Raw genomic sequence first — 13,501 nt, forward strand, 5'->3', positions numbered from 1 at the left:
AAGTGTTTTTAAAGACTTGAGACTGTCATGCAAATGTCTTCTGTGCGTTGCTTTACTCCGACTCCTGCAATTGTCTTGCGACAGGACAGAGATTAGGATACGTCTGCACATCCCTTCTAGTTTCTCAAGGACGTTCCGCATTTTTCCCCTCCGTTATAAAAAGGCCTTATGTAAATTGTCACTGACGTGTTAATTTAGATACAATTGCCAACTAACTCCCCCGATATTTCTCAATATCCTTATTCTTGGGCCGTGAAAAGGCGGAGCTGTTCATGTAAATAACATCGGTGATTTGCATGCCACTCTCCGACCCTGCTACTCATTGCGGAGCTCTAGGCTCTGAGGGAGTGGGTCTGTCCAAATAGCATTTTTATTTTCATAACCCTCCCACGTCGCTTGGCGTAAGGTGCGCATAAACTGCCCCTCCCTAATTCAGCCTTTTCTAACGGCCTGTCCTCCTTTCGCGCAAAGGGGCGCGACGTAAAATGCAAATGAGCCTCGTCGCTCGGCCCACCTCCCCTTTCTCGAGGGTGGTGCTCTGACAGTCCGCGCTCCGCCCCGCGCGGCTCGCGCCTGCGCACTCTCTCCTCTGCCCGGGCACTGTCACGTATCCACCGGGCGAGGCGGGGGGCGGAGCGCCGCGGGTGGTGGGGGCGGGGTATGGCGCGCTGTGCGGCGCAGGACGGCTGGCACAAACGGCGGCGCCGGGGCCGGAGGAAAAACCTCGGTGAGGAGAGAGCGGGGAGGGAAAGGCGCAGCGCAGAAAGGGCGCTCGAGTCGGGTCGCCGGCGGGAGCCGGGCGGGGCGTGGGGACGCGCGCCGGGCCCGCGGTGGCGGAGCGTGGCGACCCCGGGGAGGGGGAGGGTGGGGCATGGGGGAGAGATTGCGCGACGGGCACGCTGAATGCCGGCCGTTGCGGGGGTTGGGGTGGCTGTGAGGCGTGCGCGCCCGGCAGAGGGGTAGGGGAGAGGGCACGGGGACCCTAGCGGTCCCTAGGCCCTGCTTCCGTCGCCTGCTGCGCCCCGACGAAGCCTCGGGGCCTGCACGAAAGGGAGTTGGCGGGGAGGGGTGGTCGCTGTTTTCCCGAGTCTTGTACGCGAGTGCGTGGTCCTTCCTCCGCCCTTTCCTCTGTCGCTGCGGACCCTCCTCCGGCGGCTCCCTTCCGTCCGTCTGTCTGTCTCAGGACCTCCCTTCCGTCTGGGTGTGTCAGCCCCCAGCAGGCTTCCTCCCGCTGGGCTCAGGTCGACCCTTCCACCTTGGTCTGTCCGGTTGTTTCAGGCCCTCCCAGCTTTTCTTCGGTTTGTTTTTCTGTCTCTGTCTCCCCCCGCCCCCCACCAACCCTCCTGTTTTCTTTGTCTTTGGACTCCCCATTTTGCTGTGTAGACCCCCCCCCACACACATTTTCTTTGTGTCTCTCTGAACCCCCAGGCAGATCACCTCTATTTGTCTCTAACTCTCCTATTCCCCATTCCTCCACCTTTCCTTTTCTACTTCAGGCCCCTCCCTCTTTGCTGCTTGTCTCCTGAGGATGCTGTCTCCCCCAGCCTCCACCTCAGTCTTCTGTTTTGGGTCATCTATCCAGCCTAACTCCTTCGCTGCCTCCCTCAATGACGCTTGTCTGTCAGTGATTTCCCTCCAAAATTCCCAGAGTCTTCTCCCTCACTTGGCTCAGACTTTGGGGTCTCTGTAGCCAAATCTGTCCGCCTTTCTACTGCCCTTCCACCCCTCACCCTGTCCCCCAGCCATCCTACCTGCCTCTAGCTCCTCTCACATGCCTTTTTTTCCCCTCTCTCCCTCCAGCCACCCTGACAGGTCCTTTTCCAAGCCCCTAGGGACAGCAGAGGATTTGGGGACCAGCGAGCACCCCCCAGGGCACTAGAAGAGCCTCTGCCACCCTGCCCTGCCTCACCCAGCCCCACGCCAGGCCCGGCCACCCCGGCCCCCAGCTGCATCAAGTGGAGGAGGCGGCAGCGGAGGAGGGTGGCACCATGGGCCCGGGCCGTGCCCTCCATGCCCGGGGGATGAAGACAGTGCTGCCATGGACAGCCCGTGCCAGCCGCAGCCCCTGAGTCAGGCTCTCTCTCTGTTGCCGGGTTCTGTGTCAGAGCCTTTGGAACCTGGCCGGTCCAGGATGGGGGTAGAGAGGTACCTGCCGTGTCCCCTGCTACCCTCCTACCACCGTCCAGGATGTCCAGGAGTGCCTGCTGAAGCCTCAGCGGGGAGTGGGACCCCCAGAGCTACAGCCACTTCCACCACAGCCAGCCCCCTGCCAGAGGGCTTTGGTGGGCAGGATGGTGGCGAGCTGCGGCCACTGCAGAGTGAGGGTGCTGCTGCACTGGTCACCAAGGGGTGCCAGCGCCTGGCAGCCCAGGGCGCCCGGCCTGAAGCCCCTAAACGGAAATGGGCAGAGGATGGTGGGGATGCCCCTGCACCCAGCAAGCGGCCCTGGGCCAGGCAGGAGAACCAGGAGGTGGAGGGGGAGGGCGGCATGGGCTGCAGCAGTGGCCGTGGTGAGGCCAGCGCTGGGCTGAGGGAGGAGGAACTGCCTGTTGCCCCTGAGCGCTTGGCCCTGGACTATATCGTGCCCTGCATGCGGTACTACGGCATCTGTGTCAAGGACAGCTTTCTGGGGGCGGCACTGGGTAGCCGTGTGCTGGCCGAGGTGGAGGTCCTGAAACGTGGTGGGCGCCTGCGTGATGGGCAGCTAGTGAGCCAGCGGGCGATCCCGCCACGCAGCATCCGTGGGGACCAGATTGCCTGGGTGGAAGGCCACGAGCCGGGCTGCAGAAGCATCGGGGCCCTCATGGCCCATGTGGACGCTGTGATCCGGCACTGCGCTGGGAGGCTGGGCGGCTACGTCATCAACGGGCGCACCAAGGTAAGGCTGCCCGGCTCGCATTTGTGGGCTGCTCTGTGCTCTCAGCACCAGTGGGTTTGGAGACAGGCCTCTCGGGTCACAGAAGGTTAGAGGCAGTTTCATTGGAGGGAGTGTTGGAGTTTACTTTGGGCTCTTACTCCCTGAGGGAACGCAGGGGTGGCGGGGGGTCTGTGTACTTGTTTCCTGTGGGCCTTAGTTTGTGTACCTGTAAACCAAGGGTTTGTCCTGTAGTCACAGTGCTCCTTGACCTTGCCAGGAATCCTCTTGAAGAACCTGAGGACAGGTGCTGCCATGCATAGCCCAACACCTGTGCATGGGTCCCAGCCCAAGAACGGTCCATGTAGACGGGCACATGTTTCTGTCTGTCTGTCCATCTGGAACGGGTTGTCCCTGTCTTCCTTCATCCTTCCGCGTTTCCCCATCTTTTCATCCATCCCTTTCTGCTGGTTTATGTGTCTAGTCTGTCCTGTCCCCCATCTGCCTCTGGTCCATTCTTTCTCCTAGGCAGGAGAACCAGGAGGTGGAGGCGGGAGGGTGGCAGTTTTGAGGCCAGTGCCAGGCTGAGGGAGGAGGTGCTGCCTGCTGTGCCTGGCGCTGGGACACGTGGTGCTCTGTGTGCCATACTGTGGTGTCTGTATTAAGGACAGCTTCATGGGGGTGGCACTGGGCGCCTGTGTGCTGGCCAGGGTGGAAGTCCTGCCCCCATCTTTCCTGGTCCTCCCCATCCTAGTGCCGGTCCTCCATCCTTTCTATCCTGTCTGCCCATCACTTCATTCCTGTCCAGCTCTGGTCTGTTCCCTTGACGCTCTGCCTGTGTGTCTCTTCTTGGTCCCTTTTTCTTTAGAATATTAGTTACTAATCTTTTTTTGGAACTTGGGCCTTTTTGAGAATCTTCCATTTTGCGATACTCTCAAGAAAAGTACTGATTTGATTGGAGTTTATGGGCAGCTGTCAGGGCCTCCTGGGCCTCCAGCTCCCCATTCAAGAACCTGGGTCAGGAGCCCTGCATAGGACAGTGGTCCATAGAGCTTTTCCAGCCTGCTGACAAGATAGGTCTCTTCTTGAAGGGGATTGAGGGCCTTGACCTTGAGTCCAAGGCTTGGTGTCGTTTGGACAAGGCCTTGTAGGGGATGCCCACTGTACACCACCAGTGTACCTGGCTGATGGCACTGCCTGTGTTCTGTCCTTTAGGCAAGGGCTTGTGCTCCTGATGTCCCCTTCCTCCTTTCTCAGATCCCATCTTGGGTTCTGCCTCTGCGCAGCTTCCCTCTCAGGCTGGAGCTGGCTTGGGGACCAGGGCTCCCCTGGGGCTGAGGCCAGTATCCTCCCCACCCCAGCTGGAACTTGTCCTACTTCCCTCTCCCTCCTGTTACTTGATAGCTGGAGGGCCAGAGGTGGCCCCTCCCTAGGCTCCACTCCTACGCAGGCAGGAGAGATTAGTGGGAGTCTCCCTGGCCACGGGGTGCTGAGCACCTTCACCCCAGGGTCTCAGAAGTTGGGGGTAGACCACAAGAGCTGAATGGCCCAGGGCAGGACACTTCCCTGAGCCTCAGTTTGCTCATCCACAGGATAGGAAAACCAGGTTAAGTCCCCAGCTAGTCTGTGCCTGTTTCAGGAGGGGAGGGTAGAGGGAGCAGATCTCTTCCCCTTTGATGCCTTGGATGTGGTTGGGGACAGGGCCCTTGCTAGGATTTGGGGGTGTGTGTGACTTTTAGCCCTGGGTGACCCCTGTTGCCCTGGGAGGTAAGCCAGGGTCGACTAAGAAGGGAGGGGAGGAGCCAACCCAATCACTGGAGTTCCTCTCAGACCCTCCCCTGCCCCAATGAGACAGCAACTCCAGGCTTCCCTGCCTTCAAAGGGCAACATCTGGGCTCCCTCCCCAGGCTCTGCAGTAAGATAGTGTGGGGTGCTGGGGTGGGTGGCCACAGTGATAGTGGGGCACGGATCACCAGAACGACTAGGTCCGGTAACAGCCTGCTCTGTCGTTTGGAGTGGAGCTCCTGTGTTCTGTCTTCCTGCTCTCTGCTTAGTTAGCCTGCGGGGAGGACAGAGCTGACCCCTACTAGTACTGCTACAGGGGACTCCAGGGAGGGCTGCTGGGCTGGGCTTGCCCCTTTAAGAGCAGCTTGGAGGTGGGGCCTGCTGTCCTTGGCTCAGTCCCCAGCTTCTGATGGGGTGTGTGTGTGTGTGTGTGTGTGTGTGTGTGTGTTGGGGCTCTTGTCACAGTGTCACCAATAGAATTTAACTCTAATTTCCTAGCTCTGAACCCAGCTGCCCCTTCTCTGAGGGGGAAGGGTGAGGAACAAGTTTCCGTGTGTCCATGTCACTCTGCTTGTTGTCCCTTTCTCTTGTGGGGGAGGAAGTAGATGTTCCGCTGGGGCCAGAGTACGCCTCCACCCTCCATTCCCCACGGTATGTGTGCGTGGGGGAGGGGGGCCTTAAAGGGCCTGTGTCTGTGCCCAGCCTTCATGCACAAGTACCATTTCACGCCAGACCACTGAGGGTGTCCTCCTTGCATGGTGGGAGAGCCTGTGAGAGCGCACAGGCAGGATGGAACAGAGGCTGAGGCCCGGAGGAGTGTTTTCAGTCAGCAGGTACCCCCCAGGGAGCCAGGCCTGGGCCCAGTACTGGATAAACAATTCCCCGTGCTGATTTCACACTGAGTGGAAAATCAGCCCAGGTGCCTCCAGCTAGAGGACTCAAGGTGCCCCTTCACTGGAGACCTGAATAACAAGAGGACAGGGAGGGGGGGTGGGGAAGAGTGTTCCAGGCAGGTGCAAAGGCCTTGGGGACGAGCACAGTCAGTTCTGAGAACAGTCAGGAGGCCTGAGAGGCTGGAGCACAGTGATAGGGATAGAGGTGAGGTTGTGATGGGCAGTTTATATTTTGTGTTTTGGGGGGATGCAGTGGGAACTTGAAGGGATTTGAATAATGAAGCGCTGGAGAAAAAGGTCTCTGGCTGCTGTGTTGGGATGGATTGTGGGGGAAGAGGTTGCAGCGCTGGAACCCTTTCCCCACCCCCTCCTTGTGCACAACCAGCAAAATCTCTGCTTCTATCCTAACTGGGGAGTCCTTGCCTGTCCCTAATCAGTGACTCACAAATTCCAGGTCTCCTGTGCCACAGCTGTGTGTTCTTGCCAGTGAGGTGCTTATTCAGAGCGCTGACCCACCTGCAGGGAGCAGTGCAGAGGCTGCTCCTGAGCCTGGGGGTGTAGGGGCCTGCTCACTGCCTGTGCCCTGGTGCTGCAGAGAGAAGTGTGCTTTGCACTGCTGGCTGGTGGGCAGGTGCTCTGGTGTGCAGGCGCACATGTGGAATGCAGAGCGATTTACACTCACGCTGGGGGGGAGCCCTGGGAATGATGTGTTGGGAGGAGGCCGAGGGATTGAGTCAATCTGGCTTAACATGGGGTGCTCGGCAAGCCTGTTTTGGCCTCATACGCTGACCTTTTTGATCAGGAATGTTTCCCTCAGGCTGTCTTGCAGGGCTGTGGCCTCACAGGTTTAGTGAGGGTTAATAGGGAGCAGCAGCTGGCCTGGATCGAGGAGTCAAGACAGATGGTCTCCAGCGGAGGAGGGCCTAAAACTTAAACCTGGGAGTTAGGGCTGTAGGAACACTTGGACCTCATAGTACTTCATAGTACCACCTCCACCTTTGTGTCAGCTCCCTGATGAGAAACAGGCCCCGAGTGGCGAGGCCCAGGCCTCAGCATGGGCAGGCTGGCCAGGGCAGTGGGAGTCATCATGCTAGGGTCTTCATGCCAGTGCCCCCGTGTGCCCCATCCAGCCCTCCCAGTGGCTTTGGCCAGAGGGTAGGACTGGGACTTTTTAAAATGCCATTTCAGCCTGTGCTTTTTGGCTTTCCATCATGTGGAAGGCACCATACTGGGTATCTTCCCAGATAATTTGTATCTTGTTCAGTTCCCACAACAACCTGTGAAGTATCTTTCAGCTCCATTTCATGGAGGGAGGAAACTGAGACAGGAAGTTAAAGTCACTTTCTGACATCAAAGCTAGTATGGCAGCTCTGAAACTAGAACCTGGGAGTTAGGGCTGTAGGAACACCTGAGGCCTTTCCTCATACCACATCCACCTTTGTGTGAGCTCCCTGATGAGAAACAGGCCCTGAGTAGCTAGGCCCAGGCCTCAGCATGGGCAGGGAGAGGAGCAGGGAACCTGTGGCTAGATCTCTACACAGAGAAGCCAAGACCTGGAATGAGTCCTGTTAGATCTGTGCGGCGTCAGGAACTTCCCAAGTTAGGTTCACTGAGGGGTTAACGCCACTGCTGTAAACAGTTGTTTATTAGCTCCATTTTACAGATGAGGCAGTTGAATCCCATTCAGGCGATGGGACTGTCGAAGGCTACCCAGTTATCCTTGGAGTTGGGATTAGATCTCAGGTTCTAGTCACACTCTAGGTTCGGGTATGTGTAGGAGAAATAATTGTGGTCAGGGGCAGCAGTTCTTAACATTGCTGCACATTAGAACTACCTGGGGAACCTTTGAAAATTCTAGGCTCCACCTTAGACCAAGTACTTGAGAACCTCTGAGGACGGCCTGGGTTCAGTGTCCCAGGTGGTTCCATTCCGCAGCCGATAGCGATAACCCCTGGTGTAGGGCTGTGAGGCCACATCGCTGCACATCAGAAAACGTTTACACTGCTTTTATTCTGCGGAAATGTCTGAGGTGGGGTCGGGTTATCTTTAAGAAATGAAACTCAGTTCCTCACTGAGCCCCTGCTTTGGGGTGGCGGTGTGTGTGTGTGTGTGTGTGTGTGTGTGTGTGTGTGTGCTGTTGAGGCCCTGGAACTGAGGTTTCTGGTGGATAGGGGCTTGGCTGAAAAAGGAGAAAGTTGGGACTGAAGCCCTTAGGACCCAGGACACTTAAGTCAAGGGAGAGACCAGGGGCAGGGAGGGGTGAGAAAGGAGGTAATGGCTGCTTCCTCAAATGTCCCTGCCTAGCCCCAGTAAACCACCCTCATCTGTCTCTGACAGGCCATGGTGGCATGTTACCCAGGCAACGGACTGGGGTATGTGAGGCATGTTGACAATCCCCACGGAGATGGGCGCTGCATCACCTGTATCTATTACCTGAATCAGAACTGGGACGTCAAGGTAGGGTGTTGGGGTGGGGATGGGGTGGCATGCATCTACTCCATTTTCCACTTCCAGTTCAGCTTCTAATATTCTCCTGTTCCCTTTTTCAGTCCACAGAGGGGTGGGGCAATTTGTCGCATGGCATGGCTCTTCCTTGGGGAATGGCCCCTCCTTCTCTCTGGCTGACTACAGTGGCAGAGCAGAGCCTCCTCCTTTGGGGAAGTGCTGTCTGCCCAGCCGCTGGCCTAATGAACCCTTCCATTTCCTGTCTTTAGTAGCTTCCTGCCCATCTCCATGGTGATGCAGACTCTGGGTTGTCATTCATTTTAAGGGGCTGAGTAGTGGGAGAGAGTGATGGTGCAGCTGCTACGCCCCCTGGTGGGCACCTGGGGGTGGGCAGTGCCAACCTCCTGCCTCATCCTCTGGCTTGCCCTCAGGTGCATGGCGGCCTGCTGCAGATCTTCCCTGAGGGCCGGCCTGTGGTAGCCAACATCGAGCCACTCTTTGACCGGCTGCTCATTTTCTGGTCTGACCGGCGGAACCCTCATGAAGTGAAACCAGCCTATGCCACCAGGTATGACCCATACTTCTGGGATGTGCCCAGGTGCTCCCTGGGATGGCCCATACTTCTGGGAAGTGCTGAGAGGGAACATAAGTGGGAACATAACCAGGCTCAGAGGGTGGGCTCTAGTGTCATTATAGATACAGTGGTTGGAATTTTAGAAAAGCGATCTCTAATCGCCCTCTGGGGCTGCTCTGGTCACCAGGTACGCCATCACTGTCTGGTATTTTGATGCCAAGGAGCGAGCAGCAGCCAAAGACAAGTATCAGCTAGGTACCTGCTTCCCATTTGGCATCCCCTCCCTCAAATTGTTCCTATTCCATGTATCTCACCAGGCATCAAGCTACCTTATCCACCTCGTCAGCCTTTTACTAAATCCTGCCACCTCTGTCCACCTTCCCTAGACACCTACTCTCCTGGAGCCCCCAGCATGAGCCCCATCTCGTCTGGTCTTCTTTCCCCACCTTCCCAGCTTTTTCTTGATCTCTTTGTCCCTTCCCTGATGACTCACTATCTCCTGTCTCCCCCTCACCCAGCATCGGGACAGAAAGGTGTCCAAGTACCTGTATCTCAGCCGAGTACGCCCACCTAGTGGCCATCCCCAGAGCTGCACGGACAGACAGTTTGCCCTGACTTCTGGAGAGCCCCAGCCTGCGCTGCCTCGCCAGCAGCCCACCAGTCTCGGTGCCTATTCCTTCCCCGCCACAGCTGCTGCTTCCAACTTTGCCTCTGTCCTGCCTGGTGTGGAGGGCTCCCTCAGTTATTGAGGACCAACCAAGGAAGAGGAAAGACCTGTGATGGGGCTGGGGTTGTGACCTGGGCAAGGGCCGGTGTTGGGGGCTACCATTATTGGAGCTGGGAGCCTGTGTCCTGTCCGGTCTGGTTGTGCCCCTCTCAGGTGTGGAGAGCTGGAAGGAGGCATTGCCACTTCCCACCAGGATGCAGGATTTGGGGTTGAGGTGAGTCATGGCCTCTTGCTGGCAAAGGTTTGTGGGGGGGGGAGAACCCCCAAGCCCCCCACTCCTCCAGCCTGGAATGTGAAGTGACTCCCAACCCCTTTGGCCATGGCACCTTTTGGACTAGGCTGCCACTGCTTGGGCAGGATGAAAGGTGCTGGGAGGAGCATGGGTGTGAAAGTCCTGTCAGCCAAGAAATAAATAAAAGTTTACCTCAGAGCTGCACACATCTGATTCTCTCCCTCTTCTTGCCTCTATCTGCAATTCAGGGTCTTTATTGACCAAAGAGGATAAGAAGGTCTGAGTCAGTGAGCAGAGGATGGCTGAGCCTGACTTTAGCGGGCCACCATGCAGAGCTGGAAGGCTGGGGGGACATTGCCCAGGCCAGTGCACTGCGGGGTGAGGTCTATGAGTATATTGGTGGGGATCCCCACAGTGAGGAGGCAGAACTGCTGCAGGGTGATGGTGAAGAAGAGGAAGATCTCCGATGGGGCAGGTCTGCATTCAGGCACATCCGCTTTCCCGGGGACACAGAGATGCAGGATGAGAACCCCCATGTACCCCAGGGCCTGCCCTGGCGGGCCCCCTTCCTGCCTAGCCCAGACCTGGGGCAAAAGGCATGAAGGTGTTGCTCTGGAACTTATCCAGGAAATTGGGGTTGAAGCAGTCTGGGTCCTTGAATTGGGTGGGGTCCCGGTGCACAGATACAAGCAGAGGAATCAGGAAGGTGCCATGGGAGGACATGCAGAGGTTATCTACAAACTTGGCAAGACTGCCTTCCATCTATCAATCCAAGACCCCATTTAGAAGCCAGGGGGAAAGTGGACCTTATTTCTTGTTCCCAGGGTCTTATTTCTGTTGATCTTGGTTAGAGGTGCTCCCCAGCCCCTGCGCAGAATCCCTAGGCCCGGTGGGCACCATGGGTAGGAATTGACTGCGCAGGTGGGTGTCGTGGGTGAGGGCATGGGGCAGCATGCTAATAAAGTGCTGAATCTTGTGCAGCATGGCATTGGTGTAGGGCAGGCGCTCCGGGTCCTCCAGGCTTGGGGTACGTGCCTGACCTACGACAGTGTCCAGCTCAGCCTGCACCTTGGCTGAGGCAGGCAGAGCACGTGAGCCACTCGTGCCCCAGCCCCGAGCCATCCCCAATCCCTAGGCCCCTCATCCGGGGCTCTCCTGCTGGAAAACCTGTCACCTGTGGGTACCTGAGTAGAATGAGGAGCCAGCAGTACAGGGTGGTGCTCCTGGTCTTGGTGCTGCCGAAAAAAGGGTTATGTTATCAAAGTCTCTTACAGGAAGTGACTCAGGGTTGTTCTGTTCTTGTGGACAGAGGAAACAGGTGCTGCAGCATGCCAGGCGCCTCCTTATAGGCGGCATGGAGAGAGTTTAGGGCAGCAGGGGTCTGCACATTATCCATCTGATGGAGGGAGCAGTCCATTAAATCGCGGCTTCCCCAGGCTGTCGCGTCTGCTGGTGCCGCTGCATTTGATCAGAGATGAAGACCTAAAGTTCTGTGAAGTTTTGAGATTTGGTGTTGCGGGCCTGGGAGCCAGTCCAGGAGGGAGGGGAAAATGTACTTCTGGGGGCAGAGATTCTCAATGGGACTTTGAATAAGACCCCTAGTTTCCCTACAGAGAGGAGACTGGACCAGGACTTTGATGTTATAAGTTCTAGATCTCTTCCATTCTAAAATTCTAAGACTGTTCCATTTTAAGACTGATCCACTCTACGTAGGTATACGGACGGACTCAGGATTTGGCATAGGTTGGGCTCACTAGGGAGGGATTGGTGCCGGCCCTCTCACCTCTCGCCGCCTGGAACTCATGATGCGGAAGTTGTCACTGAAGAGGTCCAGGAGCCTCAGGAACTCCTGGTCCTTGTAGCCATAGCGGTTCTCAAAGACCACGAAACAGATAACAGATGCATAGCATTATCTAGTAGCCGCCGGGGAGTTGAGCGGGGCCCCTGGCAGAGGGAACAGGGCGAGGTCATAACGCTGTGGGTCGGCTCCCGGCTAGCTCTTGGGCTTACTGGCTTCGTAAGGGGCCTTCCGGCGGCCCCTTCTGGTCTGTTAGCCACACCAGCTCCCTCTGCTTTCCCCGAACAGGCCGCACCAATGGTGGCTTGAAATTCACCAAGCCAACAAGCCGCCGCCTCCAGGAGGCGCTCCTGGATGGTCCGCGTACCCAACCCCAACGCGATACCTAGGGATGAGGCGGAGAAGGGGGCGGGGCCAGGAGTTAGCCACGCCCCCGGGAAGCGTCCAGGCGCCAGGCCAACTCCCTCGCAGCCCTTTGCTTTGCTTAGACCTCTTGGTTGCCACCTCTTCACATATTTGCCCCACCTCTGTTGGTCTCCATCTCTGACCAGCGCTTGCTCTCTTTGGCTTTGACTCTTAGGCTCTTCTATGGGCTGCACGAGGAACCAGCCCTCCCGCCCCCGACTGGACCTTACACTTTAGCTCCACCCCGCCCTCCTCCCGGTTCCCGCTCATTAGCTTTGACTCTCTATTGAGCCCCGCCCCATTTTCCCGGTCCCGCCCTTTGCTGCCCAAACAGGATGTCCAGGCCCACCTTTCCGCCTCCTGGGCCTCACGGTTTCCGCGGGTGAAGTGTTCAAAGACTGCCGTGACCTCGCCGCCGGAGAAGGTATCCCCCTGCAGCACTAACATGTCTCGCAGTGTTGCGAAGCCGCACAACGTCACTGTAGAGCGCGGGTCTCAGCGGCCAGAGCTACGTGGAGCCGGTGCTCAGCAGATCCTGGGTCGGGCTCCCGACCCCCTTTTCCTCCAAGACTCCGGAGCTCCGCCTCCAGCTCCCTTCAGACCCAGGAGTTTCCGTTTCTGCCCCTCATTCCAGGCCCAGGAGTTCTGATCCCCAGCCTCTTCCTCCCTCAGACCCAGGAGTCCAGGCTCCTTCTTCGCTCAGGATCCAGAAAGCCAGGTCTCCAGCCCCCTGCACCTTCAGAACTAGGCTTCTGGGCCCTCAGTACTCCCCCTTCTAGCCTTGAGGCAGGAGAACAGGCCCCTCTGCCCCCCTCCCCCTGCATCGGACTCCTCACCCCCGGCTCTTCCCTCAGGACCCAGGAATGGAGGTTGGGGACGGAGTAGCACGACTCCACCTTGAACCAGGAGCTCAAGCCCACTGCCCCTCTTCCCTTGATATCTGACTCCCCACCCCCGTCTCCTCTTTCCTCACAACCAGATCTCCAGGTCCCCAGCTTTCCGACCCACCCAGTTTTCTTTGCCCGAACATAGGACTTACGGCCCCTCAACCTTCCTCGGGAACTGGTGGAACCCTCAGCTGTCTTCATTCAGAGAACCAGGAGTTCCAGCCCCAGCCCCACGTCCATGAATTCAGAATTCTGCACCCTCACCCACTCTCGGGACTGCCTCTTTGAGTGCATGGTCCAGGAGTCTGAGCTTCAGCCGCAGCACGTTCCCGGGCAACAGGAGAGGCGTGGGCCTGGGGGTAGGGCCCCCTGCGCCTGCGTGCGCCGCGCACCCCAACCCGCCTCGCCTGCCTAGTGCCAGCAGCAGAAAACAGCAACAGCCTCGCTACAATTCCTGTGGTCATCATGCCCTCAATCCTGGATTCTTGCGCCCATTCGCCTCTGTTGGATCCCCTTGGGGTCTTGGAACAAGCGGTGACCGGAGTGGGAGGGGTGGGCGTCTGTAACTGCTCATTCTCCAGATTCCCCAACTCAAGGTCACCCCGCCCCTTAGCCCTAGCACTGTGTGCCCGGTGAGCCTGGCCTCTTTTTGTACCATCCTCAGCCTGCTTTTTTTGGCAACTTGCATGCACCAGCATTTCCGTGTCGTTGCACTTGGCCAACGGGTGCACCCTCCTCAGTCCCTAGCACCTTTGGGTCTGTCTGTCTTAGCCTGTAGGTGTGCATTCCCGAATCTCTCTGGGCCTGTACCCCCTGAAAACTACACCCTGTACAGTGATGGGCCGTAGAACGATGTTTAGGTCAACAATGGAGGGCATATATGGTCCTGTAAGACGATAAT

At 57.6% G+C, this 13,501-nt stretch overlaps 1 protein-coding gene and 1 pseudogene across 3 annotated transcripts; one reads left to right on the forward strand and one right to left on the reverse strand.

Moving 5' to 3' along the window:
• The first annotated feature begins 584 nt into the window (after positions 1-584).
• EGLN2 (egl-9 family hypoxia inducible factor 2) lies at positions 585-10,489 on the forward strand. Of its 2 annotated transcripts, none has more exons than XM_081032205.1 (6): positions 585-727; positions 1,801-2,878; positions 7,870-7,989; positions 8,409-8,545; positions 8,739-8,806; positions 9,070-10,489. In XM_081032205.1, the coding sequence occupies exons 2-6, from the start codon at positions 2,039-2,041 to the stop codon at positions 9,123-9,125; spliced, it is 1,221 nt and encodes a 406-aa protein (XP_080888331.1). In that variant the 5' UTR covers positions 585-727; positions 1,801-2,038; the 3' UTR covers positions 9,126-10,489. The 2 variants fall into 2 exon arrangements, with proteins under 2 accessions (XP_080888331.1, XP_080888332.1); XM_081032206.1 differs by lacking the exon at positions 585-727 and adding an exon at positions 867-1,298.
• Positions 9,825-12,920, reverse strand: LOC308489888 (cytochrome P450 2F1-like; annotated as a pseudogene). Its single transcript, XR_013995414.1, has 8 exons — positions 12,753-12,920; positions 12,063-12,307; positions 11,294-11,693; positions 10,827-11,068; positions 10,695-10,745; positions 10,360-10,609; positions 10,086-10,272; positions 9,825-10,035 (listed from the first exon to the last, which is right to left on the reverse strand). The product of XR_013995414.1 is annotated as a cytochrome P450 2F1-like (transcript).
• Between the last annotated feature and the right edge of the window lie 581 nt (positions 12,921-13,501).

This window comes from Rhinolophus hipposideros (genome assembly GCF_964194185.1).
Source record: "Rhinolophus hipposideros genome assembly, chromosome: 21".
NCBI classification, from domain to species: Eukaryota; Metazoa; Chordata; class Mammalia; order Chiroptera; family Rhinolophidae; genus Rhinolophus; species Rhinolophus hipposideros.